Here is a 22,177-nt window from a genome sequence, read left to right on the forward strand (position 1 = left end):
GGACCTAAGTACATTAAATTCAAATAATTGTGTTGATTATCCATGATATGAAAATAGATAAACATGTCAAAAGCTTCCACTTTATTAGTGGCGACAAAAGTCCATCCCAAATGAAAGCCGAGAAAAAAATGTCTCCACGTAGATCACGTAAGCGATAACCCTTGGCACGGTGCGATACTCTGTTAAGGCCTTTGTATCTTAACTACAAATTCGAGCGAGCTAACAGACTCGTTGCACCAAGAATCTTATAAGATTCTTGCGTTGCACCGTACCAATGTCACCGGTGAGAGCGAGAAAAAATATCTCTTAATCCTTAGTTCAGTTTTGATAAATAATGTGGCTGCCCCTTTAGTGCGTTTTCACATTATCCGATCCGATATCGGATGTCGGACCGATATCCCATACATTACAGGCGCCATCTTGGATTTTTTCTATTGAAATCCTTCCAACATCCGATATCGGATCGGATAATGTGAAAACGGTCTTACGATAAGCTATTCGGAACCTTTAAAAAAACTTGCCAATTGTGTCAAAAATTGACACTTGCCACTGCCAGACATACTTTGCCCATATGTCAAAACAAATTAAAATCAAATCAAAATGTCAGTCTCGTAAATTAAATATACAAACAATGCATGGGATGCGAAATTACAGTATTATAATAACTACATAGCATTATTCCATAGAAATATTTATAGAAAAGTTTAGACCAAATTGAAATGGGGTTTAAGTTATACGTGATCACAGTGGCTGTGTTGGTTATTTTTCAAGATGCAGAATCTGAATCAATTTCTGACGATATACGTAACCATTTGGGCTCTAAAACTCCATACAGGTTTAAATACCTTAAAGATGAGTCCAAGATCAAGTTTCCCGGTAAGTACGAAGAATAAAATGTTAAGTTCTTTTTATAGTTAAATCAGGAATATAAGAGTTCCTGCATATGATGTTTGTTTGTACAATTCTTTTTAGGATGTGAAAGTACTAAAATGTGGATGGTTATACGACACGGATCTAGGTTGCCAAGCGATGAAGATATAGTAGGAATGACCACTACTCTAAAGGAGTTGTCCCAACAGATTTTATCGGGGCATGAAGGTGGGAAAGGTTAGTACATTTTTTTTTTTAATTTCTAAGTCCTTGTGTCTGTCATAAAATATTACAATGAGAGCCACTTTTTAGTTTCCAGTGGCTTTAGCCCACTTATAGTGCAGTGTAGGTTTTATGTCCTGTCTAAGGAAAACTCTTTTAGGCTGCCTATTATCCTGGTACTATTAAACAGTAATTTACCATTTATGCACTTGCCAAGGTGATATAAATAGATAATAGATTTATAGAGTCTACTATCCTTCAATAGTATTTTGTCAATAGTTACCAAAATGATTTGGCTTTCTCTCTCAACAACTTGTTCAATATTATGTTTTCTACCAATCATCTTGTTTTTTTAATTAAAAGTTCATCTAGGGAGCCAACAAATTATTTTATTGAGTATTTTTTGATTTGTTCGTTTTCAAGAAGTCACACGAAAGAAAAAATGACAAGGCCCACTGTTGGTCAAGCCGGGAATCAAACCCGGGTCTTCAGCTTATGCGGCTAACCACCAGCCACCAGTGGGTTGTCGTTTTCTCTTTTGTGTATGATATCTATTTCAATTTGTAAAAAGTACCACTTCAATTAGATTTTATACAGGTCCTGTATAAGCTTTATCTTCTTTTTAACAACACATTAAATACTTCATATTAAATGTGCGTGTTTTTTTTATTATTATAAATTGGCTTACTCTTGGCCACAGACTAGCCAAAGGCAAAGACGTGGACTACAATGGAGTGAGCTTGCCCAGAAGATGCCTAAATGATTTTTAAATATTATACAGGTCAATTAAGCAAGGAGCAGTTATCAAGATTTGCAAATTGGTTGAGCAGCATAGATATAACTAAGGAGAAAGATTTAGTTGAGGAAGGCAGGGAGGAAATGACCCAGCTAGCTAAGAGGATGCATAAGAGATTTCCCAGTATTATTAAGAGTAAATACAATAGTGATACTTTTGAGGTAAGATCAACTCTTAATTATTAATAGCATTTTGAATAATATTTTAACTTCAGTTTTGTTTACCAAAAGCAAAATTAATTATTGGTAAAATCTAGCTTCTGATGGTTTTGCCATTTGTTTAAATTGGTTTTTAACAGATTAAGTGTGAAGAATGAATAAACAAACTTTTCGCTTTCATAATATTTGTAGTAATTCTCTGTCTAGTGTCATATTTTGTTTTTATCATGCACAAATTTTTGCGAGTGAAATTACATATTTTTAACCCCTAACGCAAAAAGCCGGGGTGTTATAAATTTGACATCTGTTTGTCTGTCTGTCTATGTGTGTGTCTGTCTGATTTAGATTTAGTTTGTTTTGTTTGAAAGCTGAAGTAGTCAGGAGTGTTCTTAGCCATGTTTCATGAATTGTTGATTTTATTTCATTCTTGACAAATTTAAGGAAAATAAAGGAAAAAAGAGGATGGCTCTGGCAAAGCCAGAGGTCGCAGGTTCAAGTCCTGCCGGAGATGTGAATTTTTCCATTTTTCCTTTAATTTAAAAAATGTCATAGTTGTTCAGTAAAGTGAGACATACGAGCCACCACTTAAATTTTATGCTGGAGACATTACAATTACAATATGCCCGTCAAATCTTTAAAACTTGCAGAAGGTTTAGATGCTGCAAATTCCATTCATTTGTTCTTAAATTGGTTTTTGACATTAGACTTATATTGACCGCGATATAGACCGTGATTACCTTTTTAGGGTTCCGTAGTCAACTAGGAACCCTTATAGTTTCGCCGTCTGTCTGTCCGTCCGTCCGTCCGCGGATAATCTCAGTGACCGTTAGCACTAGAAAGCTGAAATTTGGTACCAATATGTATATCAATCACGCCGACAAAGTGGTAAAATAAAAAGTGGAAAAAAATGTTTTGTTAGGGTACCCCCCCCCCCTACATGTAAAGTGGGGACAGATTTTGATATTATTATTATTGTTTAAAAATATGAAAAAAAATCACAAAAGGTGAACTTTATAAAGGCTTTCTAGGAAAATTGTTTTGAACTTGATAGTTTCAGTAGTTTTTGAGAAAAATACGGAAAACTACGGAACCCTACACCACACCTCGGACACTGGCGATCAAATATATGAAAGAGGCGCGTTCTTAGCACACAGTCTAAGCTCGTGTGGGTGAACGCGTACCCTGCTTGTATGAGTGAGATATGACAGGTCGACTGTTCGCGTTTTTGACAGGCGGCAACTGTGAGGTAACAGGTAACCGAGAGGGGGTGAGCGGCACTTTCAGCGGGGAGCGGGAGTGGCCATACTGTACGATAGTACTCTTTATTATACTGTGCCTACACTGAGCGTGGCCCAACACGCTCTTGACCGGTTTTTTATTTTATTTTTGTCGAGTTCCCGATATTTCGACGCAGTTGCATGCATCATGATCACGGAAAACTGACGAAGGCGGGTGGATGTCAAAGTTGCGTAGACAGCGCGTGATATACCCTCCTTAGCGCGCGGCGGTTACGTTCACTATATCCCGGTCAATATAAGTCTAATAAAAATAATCATTCAAAACTCTTATTGGTTTTTGACATGTTTTTCAGTTTCGTGCCACCCCCACAGAAAGAGCAGAGGAAAGTGCTAAGAGTTTTGCCATTGGCCTATTTGACAAGAATGCACCTAAAGTTACTGTTACAAAGACAAGCAAAGGCGACCCTGTGTTACGAGTATGACGTCACTCTATTGGTCATTTTTTGTGCCCCTTTTTCTCCAAATCCTAGCATGGTTATTTTATTCATAACATAAAGGTTTAAAAGTGATCAAAAGTGAAATAAGTGTTCCAATGCCAACATCTATTCAGAATGTCTTAATTATAATTCCATATAGACTTATTTTGAGCTTTGGCTAGGTGGTGGTAGCACCTACCTACCAGTAATGTTGGCATGTAAATTACATGAAATGAAATGAAATGAAATGAAATATTTATTTTTCCAAGTAGGCATATTACAATGCGCTTATGAACGTCAAATAAAGCTACGCCGGCTCTAACCCTACGCCTCAGCCTCGATTTTGGCAAATCTCATAATTTGTGGTTTGCTGTCAAAGAAGGGTTAACATCTAAAGCAGTATGTCTTAAGATTTTGGGTTATTACAACCTGCATGCAAGGGGCATGGGTTGCATGAGTTATCTGTTTGTACCCCAACTAATCCTATCCTTCTTAAGTAAAATAGTTGAATTATTTCGGACGATCATATGTTTACCTCATCATTTGATATCAAGGATAATTTATATAGGATTTACAGTCGCCATACTAAGAATCGTACCTCATTTTTTTTTTTAGCGCCACCTATTATAAATACTATCATAACTACATTGATGATGGCTACAAAATGTGTATTGACGTGGTATCATGATATTAAAATAAAGAAGCATGTCATTTGTTCTTATAAAAAATAAAAACACGCAAAAATATTTTGGGAAAATATGATTTTGGCCACTTCCAGGCTGCGAAACAGCGCCATAGCTTTAAGCCTAAGATGCCCATACATTTCAGGGGTACCTACGCTTTTTTGTATGGCCTTTGTCTGCCCCGGTATTATATGGTCCTTGCTTGGTATTAAGTTTCATAAACACTTAAGCCTTTTCCAGGCAACACCAAACAACAAGGTTTTCAAAAAATTTCAAAAATCCAGCTTTGGTGATTCATTTGAAGACAAGTAACAATTTTTGAAAGCGGAAGTTCAATCTAGTTTTAAAGAGAACTCGGAAAGCCTGTAGTTGAAATTCTTATATTGCAATATTGGCGTGTCGTGTCGATAAATCGTACGAATAAGCCTGGAAAAGGGTTAAACTTTTTACAACTCTATACCTTTGTTCGTCTCAAATAATTTGGAAGACTCTATTTTATTTAAGAAGGATAGCGAGCTTTCCTTTACTTAGTTGCAATTTTCCAGTTTTACAAACACTGTGACAACTGGCAAAAGCAAGTTAAGAAAAACCCAAATACATACGCTGAACAAAAGAAATTGGGGGATAGCCTGCTAATGAACCAAACTTTGGAAAATATTACACAAAAATTGGGTCTCGATAACACTATTGATTTAGGTTTGTAGACGCTTGCTATGCTATTTGCGACATGTTGGCATTGACTTGTATATTGCTTTGCACAGACGGGCCTTAAGGGCAAAATGAAGTGAGCCGGTAAATCGTGTTGTGCGCAACCAATGTGAGACAGTCGTGCAAGTCAGTCAGTGCAGGTATACTACACTTTATAAAACCGTCTGTCTCTAAGTACGTACCTACATGTTCGTGATAAACTCAAAACTGGTTCAGTTTTTACAATTTTTGACCAATGAATAGAGTGATTCTTGAAGATGGTTTACGTTAAAAAGGTCGGAAAAATCCCACTGACTTAGAGTTTTAATCGGAAATGTTTTTTAGTCATATTTTATTCCATGTTTTTGTTTCATCTTACGCTAGACTGGGAGATTGGCTTGCTTTGACACCAATGTAGTGACGCATTTCGTTTCGCTCTTAAGACCAGTTTCTACGAAGGTAAAATGTAATATAAGTCAATGCATGGGCCTTATTCCTTTAGCTTTTATACTTTATACCTACTTCAAATTTACACATGTTATTTAGGTTATCATGTATTCTTATGTTTAGACACAGCAGATTTGATTTACAAGACTTGTGGGTTTGAGACTGCGTGGTGGAAAGACTATGTGTCACCTTGGTGCTTTGCGTTTGATAAGGACACTATAAAGGTAATTTCTCTTTATATTAAAAATGGGAGATGATGAGTTTGGTTGCTACTGCATATATTCAGTGTCTTAAACCTTTATCTGTAAAGAAATATATCTCCCATTGCTTTCTGTTCTCATTCTCAAGGATTTGGTTTGCTTAAGTCCCTTATCTATGCCTATTTTTAGCCTTTAGATTCCAGAACTCTTTTCTTTTGCGGCGAATACCTAATTGTAAACCTTATCGACATTTACAAAGATTTGTGTCGGGATATAGCACAGAGTATATAATAGTACAAGTAATAATATATAATAGTATAGTAGAATATATTATATACTAGTAATCGTAAAGTAATAGTGTAAGTAAATGGCTATAGTCGTGCGTCAGACGATAAGGCGTTTTTGGCGGTCGGGAAACTTATTTGTGTTCGCAAGATTTATGTTTACAGGCCAAAAAAAAACTTGTTTTACAAGTAATATTTTTGCATCAAACCTGTTTGTAGAAAAATGGGCTTGTTTTATGTTCGTAAAAAGGATCTAATGAGTTATTGAAATTGCAGGTACTGGAATATTATCATGATCTGAAGCATTATTTAATGGATGGCTACGGAAACGAACTGACTAGTCAGACAGCCTGCGAATCAGTGAAGAATATGTTTGATCATTTAACGTAAGTATTCGCGATTTGTACTTCGACTGAACGTAATTCTATATACATTCAAAATGACCTCTATAAATTTTGACAGCCATTAGATAGTCTAAGGGACAGTTGATTGTGATGGCATCACCAAAGTGTCGCGGTAGGATTCTAATTAATGAAAATATACAAAGATATAATGTATCAAAGTTCCAGAGTGAGGGCTTGTGACGTGACGTCACCTTTGAGTAAAAATTTTACCTACCTAGGCGTGACGTTACGCGAATCTTTCAACGCACAGACCGTCGTCATTTATCGTTTACTATCGTATATGATAATCTAGCTGACGTAGATACTACATAATTTATTTTATCGTCTCGCCTATTGTAAGTTATAATTAGACTGTAAGGGCCAATTGTTTTCTTACCAAAACAACAGATTGGCGAGACCATTAGGAAAATGGATTCTCTAAAGCAGGAGTTGTACCTATAGATAATACCTACTTACGAAATTAATAAATTATTTTGTTTTCAGATCAAAAACCGGGCCGAACGCATCATTCCTCTTCGCCCATTCCGGCACTTTGCTAAAGATCCTTACACACATGAGTTTATACAAGCCGGAAGCACCGTTGACAGGAGACTTTATACCGGAAGACAGTGTTTGGAGACTGTCCGATATTGACTGCTTCGCTTCTAACTTAGCGTTTGTTTTATTTGAGTAAGTATAAGTTGGCATTGAAATTTGACATGCTGAATTTTTTTTAAATATCGGTTGCAAACAAGCATACTGCCCGGTTGACGGTAAGCAGTCTTTGTAGCTTATAGGCGCCAGCAATTCCAGAAGTGATACACGTTCGATGCTGACCCTAAGGCCGTTTTCACATTATCCGGTCCGATATCGGATGTCGGAAAGATTTAAATGGAAAAAATCCAAGATGGCGCCTGTAATGTATGGGATATCGGTCCGACATTCGATATCGGATCGGATAATGTGAAAACGCACTAACACCTTGCACCCTCGTTGAGCTCTGGCAAATCTTACAAAAGAGTGTACAAGTTCCAAGGAGGGTTTGGGTTGCCGACGACTCAAAGGACAATAGACAGAACAAATTAATTCCGTAGGTCCTTCCGTCACCAGCACACCGCACCCTCGTTGATCTCTAGCAGCCTTACTCACCGGCAGGAACACAACACTATGAGTAGGCTCTAGTGCTATTTGGCTGTGGTCTTCTGTAAGCCACCAATTTATGTAGATAAGTGCCGTGTGTATAACGCACTAAGTGTTATTTCATATTTGTTTCGCCAGATGCAAAGACGGCCCACACATCCTGACACTTCACCAGGAGCGAGTAGTGAAACTACCAGCTTGCAAAAAGGAGCTGTGTCCCCTGGACCATCTCCAGCAGGTCTTCCATGACACCATACATAACTGCGACCATGCCGCCATTTGCAAATACAATAGTAGCAACGACGAGTTATGAACAAATAGCGACGTACTTAGATATAGGCACATATAAGGTACCGAAGGTACAGTGATTTTTGCTGATTATAAATTTATTTTAAATTTTAATAAAAAATACAAATATACGCCAGGTTTGTAGTTTATTGAGGACAAAAATGTCATTAATGTACCTAACCTAACTACCTAACTTATACAATATATAAGTCAAGCAAATCTTGGCATTAAGAAACCGGTCAAGTGCGAGTCGGACTCGCTCACCGAAGGTTCCGTACAAACTTTCAATAGTTGTATCATTAAAATGTTTTTCATATAACTCTAACAGACTTGACTAAATCCCTCAAGACTCAATTTACCACATAACAAGTAATATTTTAATATACTATTTTATTGTTAGACAACGTCCAAATAAAATCAAGACTATTCGACTTCAATAGTTTACGACTTACGACATGTCGCAAGGACGCTCCTGAACCGACCTCATTATATCAGGAAAAACGCGATGTAGGAAATGAGCGTTCAACGTACAGCGACATCTAGTATGTCATATAGTATGGAAGATGATTTTTATGGGATAATTGTTTATTGCGTGAACCGATTTTAACCATTGTGCCTCTATTTGAAAGCAGGTAATTTCATTGTTATTTTGTAAAAAAAATACAGGTACAGTAAACACCAGCAAGGGTGTTGAATTGAATGTAAATCTGAACGGTTTTTTTATAAATTGAAAAAAAAAAATTTTTTCAAGATACTTGTACGATTTTATTTTTCCTGTAATATTCAGTACAATACATGTTTGGTGAACATTTCATGAATTTATGTTGGTAAACTTCGGAGATAAGAGGGGAACGGTATTTTTTTTACATTTTCCTTCAAAAAACATTTTTTTCCCACAACCAAAAAATTATAAAAAATAGTTTTGATATGTACAGTTTGAGCTCTGGTATGGGCATGTGATGCGAAGGGATGAAAGTCATGTGACGAGGAAGGTCATTGCGAATGAGTGTGGAAGGAAGTAACGGGAGAGGAAAACCGAGGAAAAGGTGGATGGATTGCGTGAGAGATGATATGAAGCGAAAGCAAGTGAATGATGAAATGACGGATGATAGGGAGGTATGGAAGCGGAAGACATGCTGCGCCGACCCCAAATGAATAGGATAAGGGCAGGCGAATGATGATGTACACATAGCTGGGCATTAACTCGTTAATCCGTTAATCGTTAATTAACGAAGTTAACATTTCGATTAACGGATTAACTTTTAAGTTAACTTGAAAAAATGTTAACGGACTCGTTAACTTCCGTTAAATTTCTCCGAGTCCGTTAATCGTTAATCTAGTAGGGTACAGGCGCCAGATGCGCTGCGAAAAACACGTTCTGAACGCTACTAATAAAAGCCCGAAGTACGGTAAATCCTAGGTTTTACCGATGTCGATTGCTAAAAGTCCGAAATATTACCTAAAAAAGTATTCTTCACGTGGATTTGCTTTTACTAACTTTGATTCGGTGAATCCTAAGCTTTACCTTCGCGACTGTTGTAGTGATAGGGCAGCAAATTCGAGCCCTATTTACGACCACATTCGCTTCCCTAGCCTCTACCGCCCAAAGTGCCACAACAGTCCCATTACCGCCAGCATCTCTCCTGACACAGCTCTTGGCAGTAGCTCAGGCGATCACTGCCTTCCACGTGCAGCCTAGAGTTCAATAGGCTAGCTGTACTTCGGCCTCTACAGAAATATAATACGTTATAGTGGATACTGATGCAACTAAATATTTAAAGAAAAGTTCATTTTTTTTCACGTGTTAACGGATTAACGATTAACTTTAACTTACGTTAAATTTGTCGAAATGTATCGCTTTAACGATTAACGAAGTTAACTTTTTTAGTAACGGATTAGCGATTAACGAAGTTAACTATTTGATTAACGGTGCCCAGCTATGGATGTACAGTTTGAGCTCTTTCTTACGATACCCCACTTGACCTAGTTTCTTGAAATTTACATTTTGTCCCTCTTTAATTTTGGCCATTTTCTGTAATTAATATTAATAAATTTCAAAAAATAATACTTTAAATTTGTAGAGGTTAACGATGTTCATAAGTATTCCAAATTTCAAAGTGATAGCATAAGTAGTTCTCGAGATATTTAATAATGTGACAGACAAACAGACGGACAGACAGACATACAGACAGACAGACGGACAGCGCGGCGCCATAAGGGTTCCTTTTGTACCTTTTTGGTACGGAACCCTAAAAAGGCGGCAAAAAAATGTTGGGCTTACCGGCCGATTTTCTTCCTAAAGCACAGTGCCTTCCTAAACCTGGACGTTAGTTGAATCATAGACAACATCGATGGAGCCATAACACTAGAAAATGCAGGGGGAACGGGTATGGTCCCGTAGTCTTCTTTGTGCCAAGATTTGCTTGTCTAAAAAGTGTAATTCTCTACAATGCCCCGTCTATAACATTCGAAAACCGTGAAATATGCTTTCTTTAATGTGACGAAACTGCATCACTAGATTATGGATCCTGCATATTTCTTCCCAGTATACTATTAGCAAATAGTTATTTGTTATACAAAGGGGCAAAGTTGTATTTTAACACACGAGAAGTAAAATACATTTGCACCCGAGTGTAACACAAAACTTTTCCCCTCACTATAGCGAGGAAACTACAACGCAAAAAATGCGTTTTCCCCTCACTAGCTCGGAAACACGTGTTTTGTCCTTTAATACCAGCGGGTAAAAACGCATTTTACCACTAGTGGGTAAAGTAATTTGACCTTGAATAAAGTCAAATTAACTGCTTTAAAATTGAAAGTAGGTGAATCTAGTAATAAAGATGATTTACCACCTGTGGAACTACTGGAAGCAGTGATAAACGCATCTTTTGCGTCGTAGTTTCCTCGCTATAGTGAGGGGAAAAGTTTTGTGTTACACTCGGGTGCAAATGTATTTTACTTCTCGTGTGTTAAAAAGGTGGAAGTGGCTCTTCGCTCGACTCGCTTCGCTCGTGGTTCAACTATAGAATCCTTTCACTTGCTCGTTTTTCAATTCCACACTCGGCGTTAAAATACAACTTTGCCCCCTTGTATAACAAATAACTATTATCACAGCTTCCAGTAGTTCCACAGGTGGTAAATCATCTTTATTACTAGATTCACCTACTTTTATCAGTTTTCAAACAGTTAATTTGACTTTATTCAAGGTCAAATTACTTTACCCACTAGTGGATAAAATGCGTTTTTGCCCGCTGGTATTAAAGGACAAAACACGTGTTTCTGAGCTAGTGAGGGGAAAAGGTAATAGAAATAGTTGAACTTAATATCTACGCACTAAGACCGAAAAATACGTAATACGGCTCAGCTTATTTTTCGCATCGGCTTTAAGGTTTTGCTGATTTTACGTGAATATTTTTGTAAAAATTGGCAACATACATTGCTCCTAAAATTCTAAAAAACAGATATTTAACAGTGTTACCTACGTCTACTTTTAGCGGTGACCTATTTCTTTTCCAGAACGAAAGATAACTGTAAAAATTAGCTTAATGGCTTATAAAACGTCGTTAATGCTTGGTTTATGGTAAAGGAGATACATTAAGCCTAATTATGAAGCAAAACGTACCTGAATAATGTAGTAGGGGACTCGCAGTTACAGAGATTTATTTTTAATGTTGTATATTAGGTGGTTTTTTATGGGTTTGAACTCGAAAAGGGACAACTGGAAAACTACTATGGTTATATACACAGAGATGACAGAGAATTCACTTGCGAGTTTCATTAAATATCTGTATTTTATTGGTAAGTTGAATTTTATGTAACCTAAACAGTCCGCAATAAAATTCATCATTCCCTTGCCCTTTTCCCATTATTTGGTGTCGGCGCAGCAGATCATCCTCCTCCATGCCTCTCTATCAGCCGTCATTTGACCATACTAATACCTTTCACTCTCATATCGTTGTTCACACATTCCATCCATCTTTTCTTAGGCCTTCCACTACCATTGTATCTATCCACCTTCATATTTACCACTCGTTTTATAACATTGCTTTCATCCCTCCGCATTACATGCCCATACCATGCTAATCTACTTCCTCTCAACTTCTCTGTCACTGGCGCTACTATCAGGCTTCCTCTTATATACTCATTCCGAATCCTATCCAGTCTTGTGACAGACTGACAGTACACATCCATCGCAACATTCTCATTTCATTCACATGCAGTCTTCTCTCATCATTCGTATTGGTGGCCCAGCACTCACTTCCATACATGACGACAGTCCGCAATAAAATTATGGAACTAAAATCGCATGCTAATCACGCGCCGTCTAAACAACAAATTCTAACGTTTTATTCGATTTCGATCATCATTACATAGTGATAACAGCCCAGATTCAACCCCAACATTAATTTTGAATGAATATTTCTAAATTAGACACGTTCTGGTTGAGAACGTTGACACAACACAACTGGATCAAGCGATTGGGTTCCCATACTAAATTACTACGGGAAATCATGTGCACTTTAGCTTGTATGCTCAGTCTAGTAGTTAAGGTGGTCTGTGCTAGAGCGGCATCGGTAAATACGTAGTTGATAAGTGTAAAGTTCATGCGGAGTGAGTGGTATTTGAAATAAAGTACTGCTGCTGGCATTTACGAGGAAATGTTAGTGAATATTGATAAGCTCCTTACCTCTAGCGATACCTATAATTCAGATTTAAAATGTTTACCAGAAAGTTGTAAAATGCCTTACAAGTTTCTAAGTATTCATACCAATCAATATTACATTTTGGTTCTAGTCTTAACTTCGAAATGAATCAGTACAAAACTTGGAATATAAAATTAATGTCAAACCACAGAAGGGGAAGGGGGTCATACTTTTAATTGCTAAAGTTTTCTTTTTACTTACAAGCTTTTGAAGTGCTTAATAAAACTTGGATAATTCAAGTTCGAATTTGGAGTGCGAGCACCAACTTACTGTTTCCCACAAAAAATGTTATTTTTCCAAGTAGTAGGTACCTAAAAGAGATTATGAATGAATTCATTGATAAATTCTCCATGCACTTTTGCAGCTCACTGTACATAATAAATACGCTTAAAATGGGGGCTCTAAAGTTAAATTATTAGGTACCAAAGTAGGTCCTTACCTACCATACAGACAAAATCGCAGATTTCAATAAGCTTTTCTTATCTTTGCTTTTATTTAGATTGTAGATAGGTATTAATCATACGCACCTTACCTAATCTTCAAGAAAGTTCGTTTCTGTGCACTAATTTCTCGTAACTTCTACTCGTTAAGAATTGCGAGTTAAACAAAAATAAGAACGAAGAAAGCAATTAATTATTCTCCTTCATTATTTAAAGTCAAGTTTTAATTTGCAGTAAAGAACTATCTGGTACAGGTAGAAACTAGCGAAGTTTCCAGAACTTTCCACGGAACAACAGAAAAAGAACTACGTCGTTCTCGTAAAACTAGGATTTCTTGCTGTCTTGAATACTCGTTTGTGTTAACGACTATACATGGGTATGTTGAGATAGAATAAGTTTAGTTTATGCTATTATCTCCTTAGAAATAGGTAAGTAATACTAAGTATGTAGTTAAGTATACGTTTTCAATAATAGTAAGTAGTGGTTTGCGTGTGTAACAGCAGTTTCTGATAATTAGATGAAAGTTTAGAGGTTCCGGGCCCGAATCAGGGCAAAACTCTTTGCAAAGCGGACGTAGACCGAGCCATTTTGGGTCCTATAATACGAACCGATGTCGTCGGATGAGTTGGTAACCTGTGGGCCGCCTAAGACATAAGTAAGCGTTAAGCTTGTGAAAATACTTAAGACGATACAGGAGCAGACAAACGCTCTCGAGTATTTCCTCCCCGGTTTTTGAAGATAGAGCAATGATTTTTTCTTCACAGATGATTATTATTTTTATCTGTGTCGGACTGTTTTGATTTTTTTTTCATATTCTTATTTTTAAAGACGCTAGAGCCCATAAAAAAATCCTAAAACGGCGTAATTGATTATGGCGTAAAAAAGGTGTGGTACCTATTCAAAATTGGTGATATTTCGCCAAATGAAATGAAATGAAATATTTATTTTCCAAGTAGGCATAATTATTACAATGCGCATATGAACGTCAAATAAAGCTACGCCGGCTCTAACCCTACGCCTCAGCCTCGAGAAGATTCAGTCCCCCCTCATTTGGAGGGGGGTATCCATTATCGGACCGGCAAGAAACTCGGCGGGCCACTTCTTTTAAATCTTATAATTAACATGCATTAAAAAAAAAAGATACAATATATGAATATAACATGCAAAAGTATTCATCAAAAAATATTAACAGACTAAGTACTCTATGGAAATGAATTTCAATAAATTATACAAAGTACAAAGCTACTATGATTAATAAGAGATGTTAGAGATGTACAGAGTCTCTAAGGGTCAAAATACATCTAAAAAAAAAAATTACACATATATGATGTTATTCCAAAGAAACTAAACGGTCCGACACAGATTATTTCATTATTATTCAGATTCTCAAATTTCGTCACGACTAATTAAGTCTTGAAGGAGGAAACAGTCGAGAGCGGAACCTCGATTTCGAAGATTTTTTCACAATATCTTTTAACTGAGTTGTTCTTAATGGACAATATTTTTCGATAAATCTAGTTAATAACACTAGTACCTATATTCAACTAGAATTCCCAAATTGAAAGGGGGGGCTCCTTTCCATTTTAGCATTTTCGCTCCTGTAGCGTCGTAAGCCGTTATTCTTTTATAGTAGAAATCTCTGTACAGGTAGCCATTTTGAGATACGTCTCAAGCTCCATAACTCACATCCTCTTATATGGATGCATACTTTGTATCCTGCAATCTTGTCAGAGTTTAATAATGCTATAGATACACTTTATTACATAATATAACCGACGTAGCGAAACGCGAAAAATTACGGTTTTATATAAATTAGGTACCTTTTTTGGGGTTAGGAGCGTTAATTGCTGGCAGAGAATTTAATTAGGCATATTTAAAAGGGCAGTTTTCAGAGGTACTCTTTACCCTTAGGTTTTACGAAAAATGAATTTTAGGAGGTAGGTCTTGATGAAATCAAAACATTTTGTCGGCCCAGTTGTAAAACAAGTGTGTTAGACTAACTTAACCTTAACCTACTTGTAGGAGGTAGGGCATAGCGAATGATATTCCGCTTTGTGTGGTAGGGCACAGCACAGCGGATATCGTCTCGCTCGAATCTAGAGCAGAGCCCAACTGGGGTAGTACCTCCGCCTTACAGGAGACCGCAGCCAAATAGCATTAGACCCTACTCATAGTGTTGTGTTCCTGCCGGTGAGTAAGGCTGCCAGAGCTCAACGAGGGTGCGGTCCTGATGACGGGAGGACTTACGGAACTAACTTGTTCCGTATATTGTCCTTTAGAGTCGTCGGCAACCCGAACCCTCCTTGGAACTTGTACACTCCTTTTTGCTGTGTACTTAACACAGCAAAAGGGAATGTACAAGTTTCTAATGGGGTGGCAACGCGCATGTGACACTGTTTGCGTTGCATGCGTTCGTAGGTTACGGTGACCGCTTTCCATCAGGCGGACCGTATGCTTGTTTGCCACCGACGTAGTATTAAAAAAAAAAAAGGTTCTGCTACCACAAGTTTAGTTTAGTTTAGTTAGCTTCCGTCTAACTTATTACCTGCTCTCTAGTACCTATATCTGGTTTTTAATACTTGCTTAATGGCTTTCTTATTGGCTACTGTCGTTGAATCTGCATCCGAATTACTATTTAGACGACCGGTCAGAACTAGCGCTTAGTGACCCTGTCTGCTAAGCCACGGTCCCGGGTTCCCGGTAAGGGCATTTATTTGTGTGATGAGCACAGATATTTGTTCCTGAGTCATGGATGTTTTCTATGTATATAAGTATTTGTATATAATGTATGTACAATGTATACCGTTGTCTGAGTATCTACCTACATCCACAACACAAGCCTTCTTGAGCTTACCGTGGGACTCGGTCAATCTGTGTAAGAATGTCCTATATAATATTTATTTATTTATACAGGGTGGCCCAAAAATACGTTGACAAACGTTTGTATAATTGTTTTTCTGTCCTTATACGAATGATTGTCCAACAAATTAAAATGTGAAACCTTAATAATTTTTGACCAAATAATAATCGAATCGCCTTCAAAATGCCCTCCTTTGGCTTTGAAGTACAAACGCAAATGTAAGAAAAAAAAAATAACGATATGCCGCTGCACCTCTAGTATGACTTTCGTCTAACTTATTGCACGTTTAGCTTTTTAAATATCCTAATTTTTGTAATCAATAAACGGGCTAGGGTTTTAAGATGGATTACAAACTATAATTTAAGTGAGGTGAATTTACGTAGGTAGGCTGAAATGTATCGAACGTATGAATTTGAAAAAATCGCCGTTTTACAATTGGTCTACATAGCAAATCTTGCGAAATGGACATGAATGCTGTTGAAATATTCATGGTGAATGTAGAAATATGCAATAAATATAGGCTCAAAAAATATTTTCGGTAACTTCGATATTTTGGTTTATTTCAACATTTTACTATTCTTTGTCAACGTAATTTTGTGCCACCCTGTACCTTATACACGTGTATTTTTTCAATACTTAGTTTATTTCACTGCTTACTTCCATACTGAAGTAAGTAGAGTAGGTAGAAATGTGTGTCACATACATATTTACACGTGTTAGATTTATTATGCCTGTGAAAAAATCCCATTTGTATCCCCAGGACGGTAAAAGCCCTGCTCTGGTTATAAATTCGGCACAAGTGTAATTTATTACGCATTTAGCATCATAATTCAGATTATTCGGGTCAGGAAATTTAAAATGCTTTGTTTCTCATCATAAAGTCCGATTCATCACTTTATGGCTCGTTAATTACAAAATTGGACTATATTTTTGTAACAATATTAGGACAACACGTTATAAACAGGGCCCGTAACTTTCATGCCGATGACATTTTGACGTCACGTTGCATATAGTATGATTCAAGAGTTTTATTTAATAATTAATCATTATTCATCAATCATTTTAATCATGACTTCAAAACTAATATATTCATACGTGAAATAATTAATACTTGATACGTGAAAAGTAAATTAAATTATTTGTTTATTTTTTACATTCATTTTATTAAGTAATTATGTTTGTTACTATATTTCAATAAATTATGAAAACAAAACAAATTGTTTCCTTTCCGTTTCACGTATCAAGTACGGTGTATTAATTATTCCACGTATGAATAGCTTACTTTTGAAGTCATTTGTACATGATAAAAATTGATTAATAAATAATGATTAAATAAAAATAAAATAAAAATATTTTTATTGCCATAACTACCAACACAAATACATAAGAAAAAATTAGAAACAAAATGGATAAAAAAACTTAAACAATGTAGCAGTCAGTAGAAATAAGAATAATAAAAAAAAAAAACCTAAAATTAACATCAACTACATCTTAAACTATATTTACAGATAAACATTTGGTAGGCTTAGGCAATGGGTACCCGTCTCAGCTTGTTGCCAGATATATAGGTACATATATCCAGCGCTGGTTTTCAGATGGGCCCCTTTTCCTACGGGTCGGTCGTTCAGTTTCGGGATGCATAGGACAGAACCCCGTATCTTCCCCGTCTATTGTGCGTGTGTGTGCGTACGTGCGTGCATGCGTGTGTGCGTGCGTGCGTGCGTGCGTGCGTGCGTGCGTGTGTGTGTGTGTGTGTGTGTGTGTGTGTGTGTGTGTGTGTGTGTGTGTGTGTGTGTGTGTGTGTGCGCGCGTGTGTGTGTGTTGTGTGTGTGTGTGTGTGTATAAATATAGATATATTATGTATGTGTGTGTAAAGTACAAAGTGCATGTAAAGTTGCTACATATATAAATTGCGTATAGGTATATATAAATGTATAGGTATGTATTACTTACTTAGTTCTTTATGGGAGATTTCCTTTCTGTAATTTAAGTAAATGTGCTCTAACCAACTTCTTAAATTGCAGCAACGGCATAGGATTTCTTAGTGGTGGTGGTAGATCATTCCATATTTTCGTTGCTGCATATTTGAAACCTCCCTAAAGAACTTTGTTTTGTGCTTAGGGATAAGCAAAGCGTACTGTCTGTGACTTCTTACTGGCTTATTTGCATCGTTTGCCCACTTCAGTTGCTCATAAAGATAAAGCGGTTTCCCCAACTCTAAGATTTTATGTAATGTACACGATAAATGGAGGTGTCGTCTATTTTCCATTTTTAGGATGTTTTTGACATTTAAATATGGTGTAATATGTGCTCTCTTAGGGATATCGTAACAAAAACGTGTACAAGCGTTCTGAACTCGTTGTATGGACTTTTTTGTTTTTGCTAATAACCTAGGACCATAGACAGTGTCTGTATAGTTAAATGGGGATAGTACTAGAGATTCCACAAGGATTTCTCTTACTTTTTCGGACAGGTATTTCCTACAGCTGTATAAAGTTTTTAGACGAAAGAATGCATTCCGTATCTTGATATCAACATGATGTTCGAATCTTAATTCTCCATCCATAATAAGCCCCAGATTCTTAGCAAATGGCACCTGTGGCACAGACTCCGAACCTATGACAACTTTGGGGTTTTGCTTTATAATTTTTTGCCTTTGCCATTTACTACCCATTACAACAAACTGTGACTTAGATGGATTTAGAACCAGATTGTTTTTTACAGACCAGTCCGCTATTGTATTCAGGTCGTCGTTTATTTTATGTAGGGCTATATTCATCTCTTGTGGTTTGAAGGAATAATAAAGTTGCGTGTCGTCTGCATACAGGTGCACATTGCAGTGCTTGAGTTTAGGCACGAGATCAGTCGTGTACATTATAAATAACAGCGGACTTAACACAGATCCCTGCGGCGTTCCCCTGTTAACCTGCCGTATCTGTGATGCAACTATATCACCCTGGTCTACTTGTAGCTCCACATACTGCTGTCTGCCCGTCAGAAAAGACTGAAACCATTTACGCGACGGTTGGGATATTCCATAGTACGCCATTTTTGAGAGCAGCAGTGATGGATTGATGCAATCGAAAGCACGAGAAAAGTCTAATAGCACGATAATTGAGCCCTTTCCCTCGTCCGCTGCTGTTATTACATCGTCCGTGACCTTCGCTAGAGCTGTCGCTGTACCATGCATACTGCGGAACCCGGACTGCTGTTTAGGTAATAACTCCTTTTCCTCAAGGTATCTGCCCAACTGCTCGCATACTATCCTTTCCATTATCTTCGAAAGAATTGGGAGAATGCTAACTGGCCGTAAATCTTTATATTCTTCCATTTTGTTATTTTTAGGAATTGGCCGTATTTTCGCTAATTTCCAATCCTCTGGAAAAATGCCTGTCTCAATTGATGCGTTTACAATGTGTGTTATTATAGGTAGCGTGATATCCAGAGTGAGTCGTATCATGTCCATTGATATGTTGTCGTGTCCACTAGCCTTGGTCTCAACAGAGCGTATTATTTTAAGTATGTCTGTTTCCGTGGCCTTTTCAATGTTAAAAGTGCAACTATTGCATCTGTTACACTCGAAGAATGTCTGTGTTTCAGCATCTGTTTTTCCGGAACCTGGGACTTCAAGAAAAAATCATTCAGCACATTCGGATTGCATAGATGTTGCGGTATTTGTGGTTTCGTTTTATCTCCCGTTATAGCGCAGTTCCTGATGTGTGCCCACATATTTTTGGGATGATTTTTATTTTTATTAACAAAATAAGTAAAGTAGGCTGTTTTCTCACGCTCTAAGGCTCCGTTTGTATAATTTCGTAAGTTTTTGTAGTAGTCTTTATGTGCCTGGGATCCAGATTTTTGCGCTTTAGCCCACGCGGAGTCGCGTAAATTCATCATCAGTTTGATATTATCCGTTACCCATGGATACGACTTATCATTTATTCGTAAACGTCTGACCGGTGCGTGCTTATCGAACAAGGTTGCAACTAGATAATTAAAAAACTTCACCTTTTCGTCTACCCCATTGAGTTTTATTATATCTCCCCAAGGTAGGCAATTTAGATCGTGGTTAAATTGATCCATATTAATTCTATCTAAATATCTCTTACAAATATACAGTGGTGACTGCTTAGGTTTCGTGATTCTAAGCTCCGCGACTACCATGGCATGGTCGCTAATATTATGGTTGTGATGTACCAAGACCGATTTGCAAACTTCCGGACTATCTGTTATTATTAAGTCCAATAATGACACCGTACTGTTCGTTATCCTAGTCGGTTCTTCGACTACTTGCTCTAAGTTCCTTTGCGACATGAACGACAGTATTTTTTTTACGTTTGGTCTATCAAGAAGTGTTATGTTCACATTAAAGTCCGTAAGAATAAATATACCTTTACAAGAAGCAAACATATCCATCGACTCGCTTAGCGCTTCTATAGCGTTATCTACCGTTACGGACTCCGGCCTGTACGCCGTACCTATCGCAAATTTCCCCACTCCATTTATCTTAAGTTCTAACCACAATTGTTCCAATTGCGATAACGGATGTTTTTTTATGTGTACTCGAATGCCCTTTCGAATATAGAACCCTACTCCTCCCCCTTTTCGGCCATCGGGTCGTGTGCTATTTTTAAAACGTAATTTGGTATCGGCGGTATAAACTGTTCTTGCCCGTCGCGCACCCACGTTTCATTCAGTGCCAGTATGTCCGGTTTGTACCTGTCTATCAGTCCTACTAATTCATCCCTGCCAGTATTAAGTGAGCGCACATTCAACAGAGCCAAGGTCAAATTATAAGATTAATTATTACAATAAAACTATTTGAATCATCTTATAAGCAGATGACGTCAAATTGATGTCATCGGCATGAAAGTTACGGGCCCTGGTTATAAATTATAAAACACTGAATAGGTACCATATTTTTTCACTTGATTTCATCCAACATCGGGCCGTTTGTATTGTTGACGATATCATTCTCACAGTCGGTTTGGAAACTCAAACTTCGGAGAAGTCGGTTTGGAAACTCTCAAACTTCAATAAATTGGCTCTCTGTGCTTGTTCTACCGTCTACGTCTTTACATTGGGGAATGTTCTTAAGATTGTTTCGGATTTGTGCTATCGTCGCATTGTTATCACCGCATCTTCCACCGAAGAATTAAAGCTTACCTGTCCTTGCTTCCTCGATTCGATCGCGTACCGTGCGGTTTCAGAGGAATTTCCTCCCGCGGACGCTCCGGCTGTGGAATGAGCTCCCTGCCGAGGTATTCCCGATGAACTACAGTATGGGGTTCTTCAAAAAAGGAGTGTACAAGTTGCTAATGGGTCGGCAACGCGCATGTGACACCCCTTGAGTTGCAGGCATCCATAGGTTACGGTGACCGCTTTCCATCAGGCGGACCGTATACCTTTTTGCCACCGACGTATTGTAAAAAAAAAAACCAAGGACAAGCGGGGAAGCGTTGCTATGCCTAGAACGTGCAAGATGTGGAATGAGTTACCTTTTGTGGTGTTTTCCTTGTGTGTTGACAGCACGTGGCTTCTCTGATGTAGCTTAATAATGTCCATTGGCGACGATGACTTTTTCCCATCCGACGCCGGTGCCGTAGCCGAATGGCATTTCTGCGACGCGAAACGAAAACGAAACGCCGCGAAAGGTAGTCTCGCTCTGTCGCGCCAATACGCAAGAGCGATAGATATCTACGAGCGTTTCGTTTCGTGAGCGTTTGTGCCATTCGGTTACGTACTCAGGTCTGCTTGTTTCTACCTAGTATGCAAAAAAAAGTTTTAATATTACAACCTAAATAAAACATCGTAGAACATCAGCATCACTTACCTAAGTAATAAAGTGATATAAAACTTTAGCTGCAAAGATAGATATTAAAAGTGTAATAAAGCAAAGGAGGTTAAAAAGATATTAAAAGATTATGAGACTTTAAAATATCACAAAACTTGGTTCACTAAAAATAGTTTGTGCGAAATTGCCCATTAATGGCGTGCCGTCTATTATAGTTTGGTTTGGTGATATTAAAAACAACTTTAAAGTATGTAAGGGTAAGGATGTAAATGACGCACCTAATACTTAAAGAATTTTGTACATTGACTCGTCTCTTTCCCAATCGCAAGACCATAATTAAATTCCTGCACTGTGTTTAAATTGGCTTGATTCGAACTTTAAGAAACATCAAATATTTGCTCTAGACATGATATAGATCGGATATGTAACCGTCAAAACCATTTTTGACAGTTACCGCCGCCATTGGTTAGAAGGTATGCCACTTTCGACACTGACATATAAGTATGAA

General features: G+C 37.5%; 1 protein-coding gene across 2 annotated transcripts; it reads left to right on the forward strand.

The window, feature by feature from the left end:
* The first annotated feature begins 621 nt into the window (after nucleotides 1-621).
* On the forward strand, nucleotides 622-8,004 carry LOC125228146 (multiple inositol polyphosphate phosphatase 1-like). Of its 2 annotated transcripts, XM_048132600.1 has the most exons (9): nucleotides 622-876; nucleotides 973-1,107; nucleotides 1,874-2,049; nucleotides 3,638-3,760; nucleotides 4,989-5,139; nucleotides 5,701-5,801; nucleotides 6,338-6,447; nucleotides 6,949-7,134; nucleotides 7,723-8,004. In XM_048132600.1, the coding sequence occupies exons 1-9, from the start codon at nucleotides 720-722 to the stop codon at nucleotides 7,895-7,897; spliced, it is 1,314 nt and encodes a 437-aa protein (XP_047988557.1). In that variant the 5' UTR covers nucleotides 622-719; the 3' UTR covers nucleotides 7,898-8,004. The 2 variants fall into 2 exon arrangements, with proteins under 2 accessions (XP_047988557.1, XP_047988558.1); XM_048132601.1 differs by lacking the exons at nucleotides 4,989-5,139; nucleotides 5,701-5,801.
* Nucleotides 8,005-22,177: the final 14,173 nt, after the last annotated feature.

This window comes from Leguminivora glycinivorella, chromosome 7 (genome assembly GCF_023078275.1).
Source record: "Leguminivora glycinivorella isolate SPB_JAAS2020 chromosome 7, LegGlyc_1.1, whole genome shotgun sequence".
NCBI classification, from domain to species: Eukaryota; Metazoa; Arthropoda; class Insecta; order Lepidoptera; family Tortricidae; genus Leguminivora; species Leguminivora glycinivorella.

Coding starts and splice junctions, on each gene's coding strand:
- LOC125228146 (XM_048132600.1), top strand. CDS start 720: ATGGGGTTTAAGTTATACGTGATCACAGTGGCTGTGTTGGTTATTTTT. Junction 3,761..4,988: donor AAGGCGACCCTGTGTTACGA/GTATGACGTCAC, acceptor GCAATTTTCCAG/TTTTACAAACACTGTGACAA. Junction 5,140..5,700: donor CGATAACACTATTGATTTAG/GTTTGTAGACGC, acceptor TCTTATGTTTAG/ACACAGCAGATTTGATTTAC.